The sequence below is a fragment of the Schistocerca cancellata genome, chromosome 1 (assembly GCF_023864275.1).
Source record: "Schistocerca cancellata isolate TAMUIC-IGC-003103 chromosome 1, iqSchCanc2.1, whole genome shotgun sequence".
Lineage (NCBI taxonomy): Eukaryota > Metazoa > Arthropoda > Insecta > Orthoptera > Acrididae > Schistocerca > Schistocerca cancellata.
Window position 1 is genome coordinate 384,518,395 of NC_064626.1, and position 15,913 is coordinate 384,534,307.

The window sequence follows — 15,913 nt, forward strand, 5'->3', positions numbered from 1 at the left end:
AATTTGTATACCGCAGGAACTACTTCGTGAGTCTTAGCACTGGAAACCATTTGACTATCACATACATGGCCGTAACTTATCATCTTGCGACTTACAACTTTATTGGCAAAGTGAAATTTGATACTGCAGGAAGGCAGATAGAGGTGTGAGGGAATGACTAGTGTTATCACTAATCAGTAGCCTTTTACAAATAAGTCACAAAAACTGGTGAGGAGTTGAACAAATGCCCAACTCTTTTCAAAATTAAAATTCTCTAACTGGTATTAGAGAACACATTCTGTTTCTTTAAATAGCTCTCATAAAAGAACAAAAGTTGTAGGAGCCTTTTGTAGGGAAGGAGATAGAGTGTGCTGTTTATGACAAGTGCACAGGTTAAGATTTACAATGAGGCCACATAGCTGGGTGTATTTTTAAGAGTAAAGTAAGCTTGCATGAGTTAGCTGCATAATAAAAAATTAATTTTGGCACCTTAATGAAAATTTTGAACTTGTAGGTTTCATGATGCAACTTAAGAATATCATGAATTCGGATTAGAAACAGAATGAGTCCTTCGCACACCAAATACTAACTTGTCGCAACAGACAAATTCCTCCCACAGTTCCGAGAGATGTCACTGATGTTGGAACAAGCCAAGATTGTCCAAGAGATTTGTTGCACATGTTACTGATTTGACAAGGATTTACAACTGAGTAATGAGGGGAGTCATGTTTGATGGCGAGGAAATAGCACAACTATTGTGATTGAGGTGCATTTCAGGTACATTTTGAAACTTCCTGGCAGATTAAAACTGTGTGCTGGACCGAGACTCGAACTTGGGACCTTTGCCTTTCGCGGGCAAGTGCTCTACCAACTGAGCTACCCAATCACGACTCACGCCCCGTCCTCACAACTTTACTTCTGCCAGTACCTCGTCTCCTACCTTCCAAACTTAACAGAAGCTCTCCTGCGAACCTTGCAGAACTAGCACTCACGAAAGAAAAGATATTGCGGAGACATGCAAATTTCTCAACCAGAGGCACTGGCGATTCTGTGACAGGGATTAGTGATCATGACATCACAGCAACAATAATTACCAAAGTTAATAAATCCATCAAGAAAGTTAGGAGAATTTTCTGCAGCAAAGAGCAGATAAGCAGTTGTCAGCCTACTCCTTAAACAATGAATGGACATTATTTAGGTTCAATACAACGAACATAGAGGAAGTATGGGCAAAGTTTAAACTGACAGTCTTGTGAAGTACTTCTGAACTCTGAAGAATTATGTGGATTAAGGATGGAAAATACACACAATAGTTTAACAACAAAATTTGAAAAATGCTGAGGAAGCACAGGCATTTGGTTCAAAAAGACCACAGAAATGTCGATAAGCAAGAATCAGTAGAAATTTGTGCATCTACAAAAAGATCAATTAGCGAAGCGTACGACGACTTCCACCATAATACCTTAGCAAAACATCTTGTTGAGAACCTGAGCAGATTCTGGTCATACATAAAATCATTAAGTGGTCTGAAGGTTTCTATCCAGTCAATTGCCAACCATTCAGGTGTGGAAATAGAAGACAGCAAAAAGAAAGCAAAAGTTTTAAATTTCACATTTAAAAAATCATTCTTACTTGAGGATCGTACAGACATACCATCATTTGAATATCAAACAGAATCACATATGGAGGACACAGAAATAGGGATCCATGGCACTGCCAAACAACTGACAGAGTTGAAAACAAATGTCATCAGTCCTGGCTGAAATCCCAGTTTTGTACACAGTTTGGCATTGGCCCCTTACTTGGTTTGCAATAATCATGAATCTCTCGCCTTGTGTGAAGTACAAAGCAACTGGAAAAAAAGTGCAGCTGACTCCTATATATAAGAAGATAAAAAGAAAAGCCTCTGCAAAATTACAGACCACTTTGGATCACCGTAGAATTACTGAGCATATTGTGAATTCAAATATAATAAATTTCCTTGAGACATAAAAGCTTCTGTTTGCAAATCAGCATGAATTTTGAAAGCATTTCTCAAGCAAAACTCAGCTCTTGCCCTTCCTTATACAGTACCCCGTGAACCGCAGATGAAGGGCAAGGGCAGATTCCATATTCCTAGATTTCCAGAAAATGTTTTATACAGTGCCCCATTGCAAACTTTGAACGAAGGTCCCAGCATAAGGAATACGTTCCCAAATATGTGAGTGGCTCCACGGTGTCTTATGTAACAGAAGTGCGTTGTTCTTGATGACGAGCGTTTATCAGAGATGAGGATACCTTCAGGAATGTCCCATGGAAGTGTGATAGGGCCATTCTTGTTCCCTATGTACATAAATAATCTGACAGATAGGGTGAGCTGAAATCCGCGACTGCTTACTGATGATGCTGTAGTATATGGGAAAGTGTTGTCACCGACACCCAAACCTCCAAATGTCAGAACTCAGATCGGTACCATAGTTGTATGTCGATAGAGTATCAACCAAAGCTCCAATTTAGTTCCTTACTATGTGCTGTTGTCCAGCAGAATGGGCGTACACGTTAATTAAAAGTAACACCAGAACCGTGGAGCACAGGAAAAGCGTAACTGTGTGTAACAAACACATATAGCTTCTGTGGGGAATTGGTAGTGTGTTGGATTGACATGCCAAGGATCATGGGGACATACCCCAATGACAACTCTCTCTCTCTCTCTCTCTCTCTCTCTCTCTCTCTCTCTCTCTCTCTCTCTTTTTTTAACTATGCATGAAAGCGTTATACGGGACTATTAATACTTCCACATGTGTGATGCAATTGTTTCTTTATTCTACTGTTCTAGTTGTTTATGTTTATTTTGTGAATCCGCAAATGCACTAGCTGCTTCATCACGAGTGGTGTCTCTTCTGTCACACATGTACGACAAAACACCAAATCTATCTATACAAATCTATTCTATAGGTTTGCTAATTTCACCTAATGAAGCAAAAGCAGACTGCCAAAAGAACACTGCTACGGACTCCGAAAATATCACTCCTTAAAAATATTTTCGTTCGAACATATCATGACTGAAGCGACTGGAGTTACAAACATTTTAATGAAATGTTTGGTGTTTCTAAATTAAATAGCTTGAGAGATACGAGCGTGTGAACTTTCTGGTCGCAGTAACATTTCCATGTGGCGTGTTTCATGCTCTGTATGGAATATTTTAGCGAGCTCCTCTTACAAAGAAGACCACTGAAACAACCGAATGTTTAACTCATGAATAGAACGTGAAAATTAGTTGGATCTGACTTATTAAAATTCTGGCTGCTTTTCGAGTGAATATTTGTTATACAGACAGTGAACTTTGAATGATAATGTTTTACCATATTAAATGTCCGCCCCGGTAGCTGAGTGGTCAGCGTGACAGACTGTCAATCCTAAGGGCCCGGGTTCGATTCCCAGCTGGGTCGGAAATTTTCTCCGCTCAGGGACTGGGTGTCGTGTTGTCCTAATCATCATCATTTCATCCCCATCGACGCGCAGGTCGCCGAAGTGGCGTCAAATTGAAAGACCTGCACCAGGCGAACGGTCTACCCGCGGGAGGCCCTAGCCACACGACATTTCCATTTATTTACCATATTAAATATGGACTTGATAGCCATTTCATGTGTTTCAATATGAATAAAAAGCAGAGTTAATCTAATTTTAAACACTTTTCTGCAAGTATACTGAAGATCCCAAACACCCGATTTTTTAACCATGAACTTTCAGGAGCTGACTTTCAACTAGAGTTACGCGGCCTCTGTGTGGTAGATATTAGGTGGTGGTTTCATCAATGCTGCTTTACACTGCCTGGCACCTATCTGCTACCATAGAGTGAAGGGACAACAGCAAGAATCCTATTGAGGTAGGTGGACTGAACAACAGCGTTAACAAAAAGGCAGACAACCAACCTACACCTCCAGGAAGTGACGGACAATGGTCCTTCCAGCACAAAATAATGTGACTGTCCATGTTGAACCCGAAAATGCAAACAAATGAAAATCAAATAAACATGGACTACTGCCCTTTTCATATTCCCCAATTCAGTTACACAACATACAGCAGTTTATGGAAAAATGATTAAAAATAAAAAGTATTTCTTTATTGTAGCTCAGTTTTCCCAAATCATGCATAGTAATGAGATGCAGGAAACTGTAATTCACTTTTAGGGTGCTAAGTCAACACTCATTCTTGTACTCATTTAGTAGTGTGAAACCTTGTGTACATTTGTAGAAGTGAGCAGTACATTTCTTACAAAAATTTTTGTCAGCATCTATTGACCTATATGCCAATAGCATCACGGAAAAATTTACATTTTTTGTAGCCAGTTTTTTGAGGTAACACAGGAAAGATAATAAATCACAATCACAAAGTCTGAAAGGGTAATATACATTTTAACCAATTTTTTGACCAACTGCCATCTCACTAGTGCTGCCATTAGACACAGTGTGGACATTTACTGTGCACAATGAGCTACAAATTACTGCAAACAATGATGCATCAAAAGTAACTCAAAACAGTATAATGATTAGAAGCGCATCACACGATTGCGCATAGATCCTGTCACCCTCGACAACTTGATGACTGGGCAAAAGCCAAAAGAAGCAAGTCATAAGCGTGACTAAAGTCTGACTAAAATTACTTGTTAGTTAACATGTCATGCCTCGGAAAACTGAATTGTTCCAACCAAAGCTCTCAATGTCACACGTCAATAGTCCACTGCCGCCAACGTGTCGCAACAGTGTCAGTCAAGTTGCAGTATTCAAGTTGTGTAGTGCATTCTCATTTACAGCCTCATTGATGATTGCTGGTTACAACCTGTAATAATTTATTATTTGTTTATTGGCAGCTGGCTCCCTGTTTGACTGTACCTTGGCCAGAAGGCAGCTGACAACCAATGTGGCAATGTTTGACAGTATAATGTAACTGGATACATAAAAAATTCACTCACCAACCAGCAGCAGAACATGCACATAACATAAGGTTGTAATTATGCAATGTTTTGGAGAGTGGAGAGGCTCTCCAGTCCTTTCCCTTCACCCCTGCTCCTTCCCCTTCAACCCTTCTGCCAGGAGGAGGAGCCACTGGCTCCAAAACATTGCATAATTACAATCTTCTTTTGTAAGTTTGGCGAGTAGATTTTATAATGTATCCAATTACATTACATTGTCAAAAATGTGGCAGACATCAGCTAACAAGTAATTTCAGTTAGATTTTGGAACTCTAAATGGACAGAACTTATATTTGTATGTTTTCTTGGAGGAATGTTGGCAGCATTCAGTATAGTGGCAATCAAGTATGGACAACAACTGGTTTTGTTAGCTGAAAGAAAATATAAGTAAGATGATGTGTTTTGTAGCATTTCAATCTCTCATGGCCCAATCATAATTACTCTCTGAATGTGCAATTTATTAAAAAATTACAACCAGAATATATTGGCCAATAATTTAAACTAATCTTATTTTTCACTGCAACCAGAACATCAAGATTGCAATGTGTAACACCACTGAGCCACTAGCTTTTGCATTAACATAAAACACAATCATTGTCGTAGCTGAAATTTAAAGAAATTTCACATTTTCTAACTTTACCACAAATGCAAGCTGCGCTATGTATTCAAACGAAATAGCAGAACACTTGAAACAAACTTTTCACAATACCGGAAACTTCAATTTTAGTGCTAGAAATGTTTCATCACTTTTCTGTTTTCTTATTAGTCACCTAAAACTGCAGAACTGTTGATGATAATTGTAGTTTTATATGGATTGGACTACTGGGTCATCAGTGTCTCTGTCCTAGGCGAAACCATTCTTCATGATGGTGAGAGGGAGGATAAACACTGACCTCATTCAACATAAAATTTGTTTACGATGTGTTACTGTCATCCTTTACTTGACTAAAGTAATAACAAACAGGAGAGGAATAACCAGATATCCACAAGGAAAACCTCTTCTGGAAGATACAAGATAAGTAATTGATTAAAGGAAACTGAGAGAGTGCCACAGTTTTGCGGTGCAAGGGAGTACCCTGATGGAGGCCTCCTGGGGCTCCTACTCCGGCAAAAAATTCTCTCCCTGCATTCATCCCAGCCATCAACTTCAAACTGGCAAGACTGTAGGAAAAATTTTATCATCAATTACATCTAAAATGGGGAAATAAGGCACGCTAGCTTTGCTGGATCTAAAATGATTGAATGATTAAAAGACTAAAACAATTTATTGGTTGCATAGATCACAGCTAGTGGTCCCTCAGGACTCTTATTGCAGTGAAAGGTTCTCTCTCCCTATCCGCCCCAAACACTTGCATAAACCTAAGAAAAGGATAAAATTTTTTGGGGTTATGAATTTAGGACTTATAAACAGTTGTTTCACCACCTGAAAGTATGAGAGGTGGAGGGAGACTCAGCATGAAATCTCTCCTCGGGTTGACGTAGGTGGCACACACTCTCAATACATGGGCTGTTGTGTGGGGAGCCCCACACACAAAATGACATGGGTTGTTCTTTTCACCACAAGATAAAATCTTTAGTGAGCCTAATGTACAAAATTTCTGCCTGCATAAAGTGATAGATCCTTTCAATGATGTTCAACAGAAAATCCTATATGCAGTAGTTGTTTCCGTAATCATTGTTAGTTTTTTGGGGGTTGTGATAGTTTGCCACTAAATATCCTAAATCTTCAAGATTAGGTGCTTTTTGGCATCATCAGTTGATACCAAGTACTTCAGAAACTAGTAATTCACTTCTAGTTAATCTTAAGCCAGTTGGTTAGTGAGCTTGTTTTCTGGCATACAAACACGGTTTAGTGTCTGGGTCGGGGATTTTCTCTGCTCAGGGACTGGGTATTGTGTTGTCTTCATCATCATTTCATCCCCATCCAGCATGCAGGTCGCCCAATGTGGTGTCAAATGTAATAAGACCTGCACCAAGGCGGCCGAACCTGCCCCGTAAGGGGCCTCCCAGCCAATGATGCCAAACGCTCATTTCCATTGATAAGGTGTTCCTGACATTTGATTCGTAGTGGTGGCGTGTCTGCTTCAGCCACAAGTCTCAAAGGGACTTGATCAAAAGGCTTCAGTTGCCAGCATCATGCCAGTATGGTGGACAGGTTCTAGTAAACTTGATGCCAATGGTGCTGCAGATCCATAAGCCATACAGCTGTAATCTAAACTAGGTTTCGGTTTGTTGGGAGAATTAGTGTGTCACAAAAGAAAGCCCACCAGGAAGTTCCATTCAGGGACTAAAGAGTGTTGAGTTTATTCATACAGTTAACGTTTAATAGGCATGAATGTGGTAACATGTCAGCTTCTAGTCAAAATCAAGATCTAGGAACCAAAACTGTTCTACCACAGCTAATATACTACATGATCAGAAGTATCCAGATGTCTATTAGTGGCTATTAATATGGGGTACATCCACCCTTCATCTTTATGTCAGCTCGAACTCTGCTGGGAACATTTTCAGTGAAGTGTGTGGATGTCTGTGGAGGAATGGCAGACCTTTCTTCCTCAAGAGCCAAAACCAGAGAAGATAGTGATGCTGGTCACAGGGGTGTGGAGTGAAGTCAATGTTCCAATTCCTTCCAAAAGTATTACACTGGGTTCAGGTTGGGACTTCCAGCAGGCCAGTCCATATCAGGAATGTTACTGTTCACAAACTATTGCCTCACACTTGCTGCTTGATGACCGGGTGCATTGTCATGCTGATACAAACAATTGTTGACCCCGAACCATTCCTCTAGTGCACATAGTACACAACAGTGTAAAATGTGTTCATATTCTTCCACATTTAGCATTTTTCCAGTACGACAACAGGATTACACCTTAGCCATGAAGAACACCCCATACCGCAACACCACTTCCTCTGTACTTCACTGTTGGCAATACACATGATGACAGATATCGTTCTCCAGGCATTCGCCAAACCTTTCATCAGATTGTCACAGCACAGCACAATTCATCACGTCAAATCACTTATTTCCAGTCATCCATTGTGCAATCACAATAACACACAAAGGCACAACACTCCTGCTCAGTTTTGTTAGATGCTCCAAGCAAACAGAAAGCTACACTTTCGAATATGACATTTAAAGAATACAAACAGTATTCTTTATACTGTAATATAGATTTTACCATAGGGAGCATATGTAGTGCCATAAAAATCATCAATAACTAACGAACAACATCACATTTGTCTTTCATTAGTTTTCCAAGGACCCATGGAGGTATGAAACAGATCTTTACAGGATAGTTTACTTATGATTATCTTGTAACCTACATAAGGTGTCGTCGCTGGGTGACTGTAGCAGGCTTAGAGATGACTTAGACAAAATTTCTAATTGTATGATGAATGGCAGTCAGCTTTAAATGTGCAAAAATGTAAGTTAATGCAGATGAGTACGAAAAACAAACCCATAATGTTCAAGTACAGCATTAGTAGTGTGAATTTTGATACAGTCACATCAATTAAATATCTAGACGTAATGCTGCAAAGCAATATGAAACAGAATGAGAATGTAAGGATTGTAGGAGGATTGTAGCAAAGAAGGTGACTGGTTGACTTTGGTTTGTTGGGAGAATTGTAGGAAAATGTTGTTCAGCTGTAAAGGAGACCACATATAGGACACTAGTGTGACCCACTGTTGAGTACAGTTCAAGAGCTTGGGATCCACACCAGGTTGGACACTAAAGCGATTCGGAGGCATACTGCTAGATTTATTACCAGTAGGTTCAAACAACATGTAAATCTTATGGAGATGCTTTGGGAACTCAAATGGGAATCATTAAGAGGGAAGGCGATGTTCTTTTCGAGGAGCACTATTGAAAAAAATTTAGATAACCGGCATTTGAGGCTGACTGCAGAACAATTCTACTGCTGCCAATGTACATTTTGCATAAGGACCACAGAGATAAGACCAGAGAGATTAGGACTTGCAGGGAGACAGACCGACAGTTGTTTTTTCCAACAGGAAAAGAAATGACTAGCAACAGTATAGAGTACTCTCCACTACACACCATATGGTGTCTTGCAAAATATGTATTTAACATCAACCACTGTTGACTTGGCCAGATTTGGAAGGGTTGAGATATCCGTTTCTCTAATGATGATGCAATACTCCCCACTTTCTTTTATACTGGTTGGTCCACCTCTTGTGACTTCTAGTGACCAACTCCCCATAACATCAGGATGCTCACACACATTTGATCAGATAGTGTACTTGATTACCTAGGTGAAGTCAGAAAAGTTCAAAATGCTGGTCCAGAGTTCCGAGTATACAGAAGTGCATGAAGTGCTTTTTTAAAGAGGAGACCTGGATCCGTGTCACTTGGCTGCACCAACTGATGAAAACAGAAGGTATCTAAATACAGCTTGGAGAAACTATATGGCTCATAAGGGTGATACTCATGTTGATCCCTTCAAGACTCTTGTTCTCTTGTGTTTATCAGTTGCTGATGGATATTCCAATTTAAACGTGAAACAATCAGGGATATCAATAGTTTCACATGAATTACGGTAAACGACCTTGGAATCTCCGCATATGGAATTTACAAAGGAGGCGGTAACATCAAGTAATGTCATATGCTTTCTTCAAATTGAAGAATAGCTCATGAAAGGGTAAAAAACTGATACAACAACAACACAACACAGAAAGGAACAAGTGTCCCGGTGGTATTATCCCTAAATATAACTCTGGGAATACAATGGAATAAAACATAAAGTAAAAAGTTTTCAAAACTTATAAAATTTCATGTTACACAGAGTACAGTACACGGTAGTACCTCAAAGTTATTGCTTTTCCCTTGGTCCAAAAACGAACACCATGCATATGAACTTGAACATCAACACAGTGTGATCAAAACTATTAGATTCATTTACAGTTTCTAATACAGAAAAAGGAACACTAACTGAAACTTACATGTGGATATTCCAGCTCCAGCCATTGTAATTATATTCTTGCATTTGCTATCTTTAATGTATTTTATTATTCCATCTACAGAAGACTCTTCCAAAATCTGTAAAAGTTTATTTTGTTGTTATTAATTGATAACATCTGGAATATTTGTGTGTGTGTGTGTGTGTGTGTGTGTGTGTGTGTGTGAGAGAGAGAGAGAGAGAGAGAGAGAGAGAGAGAGAGAGAGAGGGAGAGGGAGGAGGAGGGGGGGGGGGATGGTCACTCCATCTAGTTCTGTCCCTGATGAGTTACTTTTATTTGTGACTACTGCAACCACTTAACACATTGCAGTAATTCCTAGAAAGTGTCTTGGAGGCATATAAACAAAAATATTCCCTGTAGTAGGTTGTTCCATATGCATACTGAACTCATTCCTGTATCACAGAAGCAATTTTATTAGTAGGTTTTCTTTTTCCCTGTTTGTGTTGAAGCAGGGATCCTGCAAAGGAGTGACAGGGAGATGATAGGATGAGATGGGGAAGGAAAGTAAGAGAGTTGTTGAGGGACCTGTTTCTCAAGCAGGTTTAATATTCTATAGCATCTGCAATAGGATCATGAGGCTCGACAGACAAAATAAGTGTTACATAACATGAATCTTTTGTCCCATTTTCCCAAGCTTTTTTTAATTTTATATGTCTACACTGGTGTTAGTGAAATTTCGTATTTTGGGCATTTGCTATTTATTTTTGTTTGCCCACTAGGAAGATATGGCTACCTGTGTAGAAATGGCAGCTGCCATCCTTTTTAGCTTTTCTACCAGACCTAGGAGTATTTGAAGTAAGTGTACAATCATACTGTCAGTTACAAGGACAGGTGTTGCTCTTCTCATTATTCCCCTCGATCTGTGTCAAGATACCAGACCTCACTCTAGGTTTCCAAACAACAGAAGCAAATGAGGTAACATACAAAGTGTATCACCTTATACGCCTTTTTTGCTGCAACATGTGGAGTATGTATATGAAGTATTCCCGGGCAGTTCATCTAGTGAAAGCGCTGCCCACAGAAGGCAAAGATCAGTATACTTATGTCATTCTCCACTACTTCCTGTCCAGGTTCCTCTCAGGCTCACAGAGTCAAATGAGAAGCAGTTTGATTAAATAAGCAGATACCGACATGCAAGGTTCTGCGGTATAATACACCAAAGGAGCACTACACTGTTTAAAAAGTGACCATGCTGTGGACTATGGAAAAGGAAAGTTACCTTGACAATCCTCTTCACCTGGGACTCTGTTATTAAAAAATGACAAATGTGAGTTGAGCAGAACCTTGTAAACAGAAATAGTGGATTCCAGCTTAGCCATGGGAACCTACGTTTGGCAAACTGGTGGTACAAGTGAAGCAGAAGTGACCCCAGTGGCATCACAGCAGTAACTGAGTCTCCAGAGTACATCCCAATTTGGGTTTTTTCAGTTAAAACTGAAGCCTTCAATATCGTTTCATCAACTTATAACCAAACTGATAGTTTCCAACTCGGCGTAGTCCTTGGGCTACACTAAAGATCAGTATGCCACCTGTATTATTCAGTCAGTACAGAATTCTTCTGTACATTTCCCATTAATTTGCAGTACTCAGAATGGCAACAGTAATGTCAGCAGCCATAATTGTATGCAGAATGATATGACAATGCTGAACAAAACAGAAGGTGTAGGCAAGTTCATTTCTGGTTGTTTGTTGCTGTGGTAGCTCTTTTGTAAACAACTAGCTGTCAATCACTTTGTTATACTGATTTGAGTATAAGTTTTCATATTCAGATTAACAGGCTTTGCCGACTCAGGCAAATTGCCATCTTTTAACCTAGATCTCAGACTGTTACAGATCTGTCTGTCACTACAACCGACATCTCAAAAAATTATACAAACACAAAAAAATTTGTTGGTGTTCCATTCTCTTCCTGTTTACTAATGTACAATCTCTCATACCAAATCATCATTATGATATGTGACGATGTGACGTCCAGTATCAGTAGCTTCAGCTGAACCCCACTCAACTGTCACCACAACATTTTGGGAAAGAGGATCACATGAGAATACCAAAAATACTCGGTTGGACCCACACATCATAGCTCCCCAGTCATCTGAAGATGGCATCAAGTCTTGCTGCTGAAAATTTGTTCACCAATGATTCACCAGCAGATCACCCTTGAAAATTATGCAGACATCCACCCAGTCAGGCAGGGATTTGATCCCCAATCACCTTGAAATACAAGTTTAATGTTTTAACCATTACATCAACTCACTTGGTAATTTTAAACAAACACCTTGAAACTGCTTCCTGGTAGCAAATGTTTGACTGTAATTTCACACAGACAAGTCATGGACATTGTTTCACATGTGTGCACAAAGCTGCATAGCAAGTGAAATAGGCATTTCTAACAATTTTACAGACAGCATCCAGTAATGAACCTAAATTCTAATAAATTGAAAGTACCACCATTCTAGACCAAGAGAATTAACTGAAGACTATGGTTAATAATCCTATTAACATATATATGCTTTTAATACTGAAGCACAAGCATTTATTTAGCAAGGAAGACCAGACTTTAACACTGACAATGGAGTTAATAGAGATGAAACACAAGCTGAGATTGGGAAGAATATCAGCTCTATCTTCCTTAAACAAAACGTCCCCAAATTTGGCTTAAACAATTTAGGAAAATCAAGGAAAACCTACAACTGGAATGCAGGACATGGACTTGAAATGCCAAGTATAAGTACACAGTCTTAGTAGTGCTATACATCACTTGTTAAACCGTTTTGTATTACTGAAGATGCTTAGGATCAACAGATTGTAATAGATCTCTTATTGTTATAGCCTAATTTATTGCATCGAATAAGGCCTTGGTTAGGTTACAAGGCAACAATTAGACTGTTAGGTGGCAAAGCCAATGAATGTGGATGAGATAGGAATACTGATTGATCTGTAGCATAGCCTGGTGTCTATGTTTGCACCACATTATAAATTTCGAAAATGAAAGGGGGGAGGGAGCTCAGTAACTCTTATTGATGCAAATTAAATAAAGTTAAAGTCTTTAGTACTGAGTAGACCACTAAAAATACAGTAAAATAAATCAAATATTATCACCCACAGGATACAATATCTAGATGATACCGATTGTATACACGAAAATGACAGACTATGATAGAATATTAGTAGTGGATTACATGATGCTTCAGATTGTACACCTAGCATAACGAATAATATAGTTTACCTTTTCTGTGGGTTCTTCTAGCTCATCCTCGTCCCTGCGGAAACCAAATTTTCTTGCAAAGTACTGTGTAATTCGTTCTATGTCCCATCTATCAGAAATATCAGTAGCTGATGCAGATGCTGTATTATCTTCTCCATCACTGCTTGCTTTACCTGAATTAATTTAGATTTAATAGCACTCACTCACGCGAATTTCACAACAGTACGTCTACAAGGTAACGTAATTACACATTGTAAAATGTCACTACACAGAAGTATCATACTTGCCAGTAGGTTCTTCCTTCGATGCCATTTATTTTAAATTTTTCTGTCTTTATTTACCTGCGGTTACTCTAAGCTCAGTCTTACAAAACCAGTGTTCGACGTAAACTCACAAGAACTCCCTCAAATCTGGAGCAATTTCTGACAGAATATTTACAGCCGCAGCAGAAGATTAGCTGGTGGAATCGAATATGTATTACTTTCCAAAAACTGAACTGATGTTTTCAACGTATTACACAGTTTTCCTCTGTTTTGTTTTGTTTTATTGTCTTGATGCACAACTGCACCGATCAGCTGCGCACGATGACTATAGTCAACATATATTATTGTCATGTTACATCTCTGACAAATAGTTAAGTAGCGCTTTGTCAAGCATGGAACAGCTTTGAAAACGTGCACACGTGAAAGGGCCATCCACACGCAACAATCTGTCGGCGCAAATGTTTGTGCATGCGACAAATCTCTGAAAATGTGGTGTGTTCACACAACACATGTTCCAATCTGCTGTTTGTCTGCTATCTGTCGCTCTAGAAAGAAATTACAGCGGCTAGAGACTACACTCCCGCAACCTCAATCTTTATTTCATTTATTCGGAAATTCATGATGCAGAAAATTCTATTGTGCTCTGTGTCCGCATTAGTGTTGTTAAAAAAGATAATGCAAGAGGCAAAAAGACCGATTAAAAGGGTCTAGACAGTGACCACTTAAGTGAAGACAGCTTCTGCAAACAAATACCGAAAATATGGCACATTAGTTAGCACACTGCACTCACATTCGGGAGGACGACTGTTCAAATCCGTGTCCGCGATACCTGATTTAGGTTGCCATTGATTTGCCTAAATCGCTCCAGCAAATGTTGGAGTGGTCCCTCTGAAAGAACTTGTCCGATTTGCTTCCCCATCCTTGAAAATATTCCCACCTTGCGTTCAAGGCGAGTTCGAGAACATTTATTTAATACTCACTCCCTTTTCTTTCGCTCATAGATTTTCACGCGTGTCAGTCTTCACTGCTAGTTGTGATACATGAATTATACAAATATTGCACTTGGGTACTCCTCTCAGCTTTGCGCCTCAAATGGCACCTAGTGTTGCTTGGACTTTAAGCTGCCGTTGCATGTGTTCCGTCTCTAATGACCTCGGTGTCGACGCGAGGTTAAACCCTAATCTGCCTTTCTTTCACACTTAATTTTACTTCGCGAAATGCAGGGAAAACCGGACGAATGGCGTAATAATTTCCAAATGGATGTGGAAATATATAATTACTTTTTTAAAGCTCATAACTCTTCGTATAATACATAGTTGAGGAGAGTAGTTTCTCCACGCGAGCAACTGGCGGTGACGCTAGCTTTCCTGGCAACTGGAAGAAGCTACAAGGACCTAGAATTTTCAGTTGTAATTGTGAAACAAGTATTGAGTGAAATCATACACAAAACATGTGATACTACTGTATTTAACCTGTCCTGAAGGAGTATTGAGTGAAAGTAAAGTACCTGTATTCTGTGATATATAAACTGTGAAAAGGTACAGGTCATATTTTTAAAGTTTTTGGCATGATTGAAATCACAGTCTACTATAAAAATCTCAACACTCCATCTCATTTTTGTTACCCATTGCCTTACATGTACATGGATAATAGTATATTGAACAACAATATCAAGTATTTTTTTATTTATTGAAGTGAAGTGCTAGTGTTCTTGGAGTCCGCTGCCTGTAACTACAATTCAACTGTTAGTGAAGTCCGAGTAGCGAAGAAAAATTCAGATAAGGACAGAACATTTGTAATAATGCAATCTTATTTTATCCTACAGAAATGTGTTTTCATATGCATATTCAATAATATTTAGTAATAATAATTTTTTTTATTTTTCATTTTTTTATTGTAACACAACTTACTACCTGTGTGCCAGGACTTCAGGGCACCAGTTGTATTGTTTGTTAAATATTGTTAGAGTAGAAAATTTCTAGAACAATGTTATGAGTCATAAAAACTAATTGTCTGTACTTTCTGTCAGTATGAATGACCATGGGGAGCATGTACTGCAAAGAGGCAAAAATTGAGGGGAAATTTTGGAAAGGAATGAGAATTGGATGCAGGTTATGTAAAAATTTTGAATTGTAAGCTGTTTTGTTCAGGGCAGCGAAGGCAGGATGGCTATGTAAGTTTCTTGCATGGCTACACTTAGTAGCGCCTATTTTTAAGTAGATTATTCTCTTCCTTGAATTTTATTTGGGAAAAATTTACAGAAATTTTTCAGTGCATTGTAAGTAAACATAAAGAATTGTGACACAATAGTTTGCACATCATTACTGACATAAAACCGGCTTTGTCGTCATGTTGTAATAATAATAATTGATAATAATTAAATAAATAATCAATCAATTAATATGAAATATACAAAATGAAAAGCAAAATGAACCTAAACATTTCACATGGACACACACATCACTTTCTTATTCTCTGTAATGAAAATTATTTTTTGTCCAAAAATGCACTTGATATTATCAAAAAATCACCTC

General features: G+C 38.8%; 1 protein-coding gene across 1 annotated transcript in view; it reads right to left on the bottom strand.

Moving 5' to 3' along the window:
- The window catches only part of LOC126175352 (NAD-dependent protein deacetylase sirtuin-2-like), a 31,541-nt gene extending 17,800 nt beyond the window's left edge, over window positions 1-13,741 (bottom strand). Inside the window, exons 1-3 of the mRNA XM_049922096.1 lie at window positions 13,404-13,741; window positions 13,138-13,289; window positions 9,894-9,990 (exon numbers count right to left, since the gene is read on the bottom strand). Of these exons, the coding sequence (XP_049778053.1) occupies window positions 9,894-9,990; window positions 13,138-13,289; window positions 13,404-13,428 (274 nt within the window). The 5' untranslated portion in view covers window positions 13,429-13,741. The remainder of the gene's footprint in view (window positions 1-9,893; window positions 9,991-13,137; window positions 13,290-13,403) is intronic.
- Window positions 13,742-15,913: the final 2,172 nt, after the last annotated feature.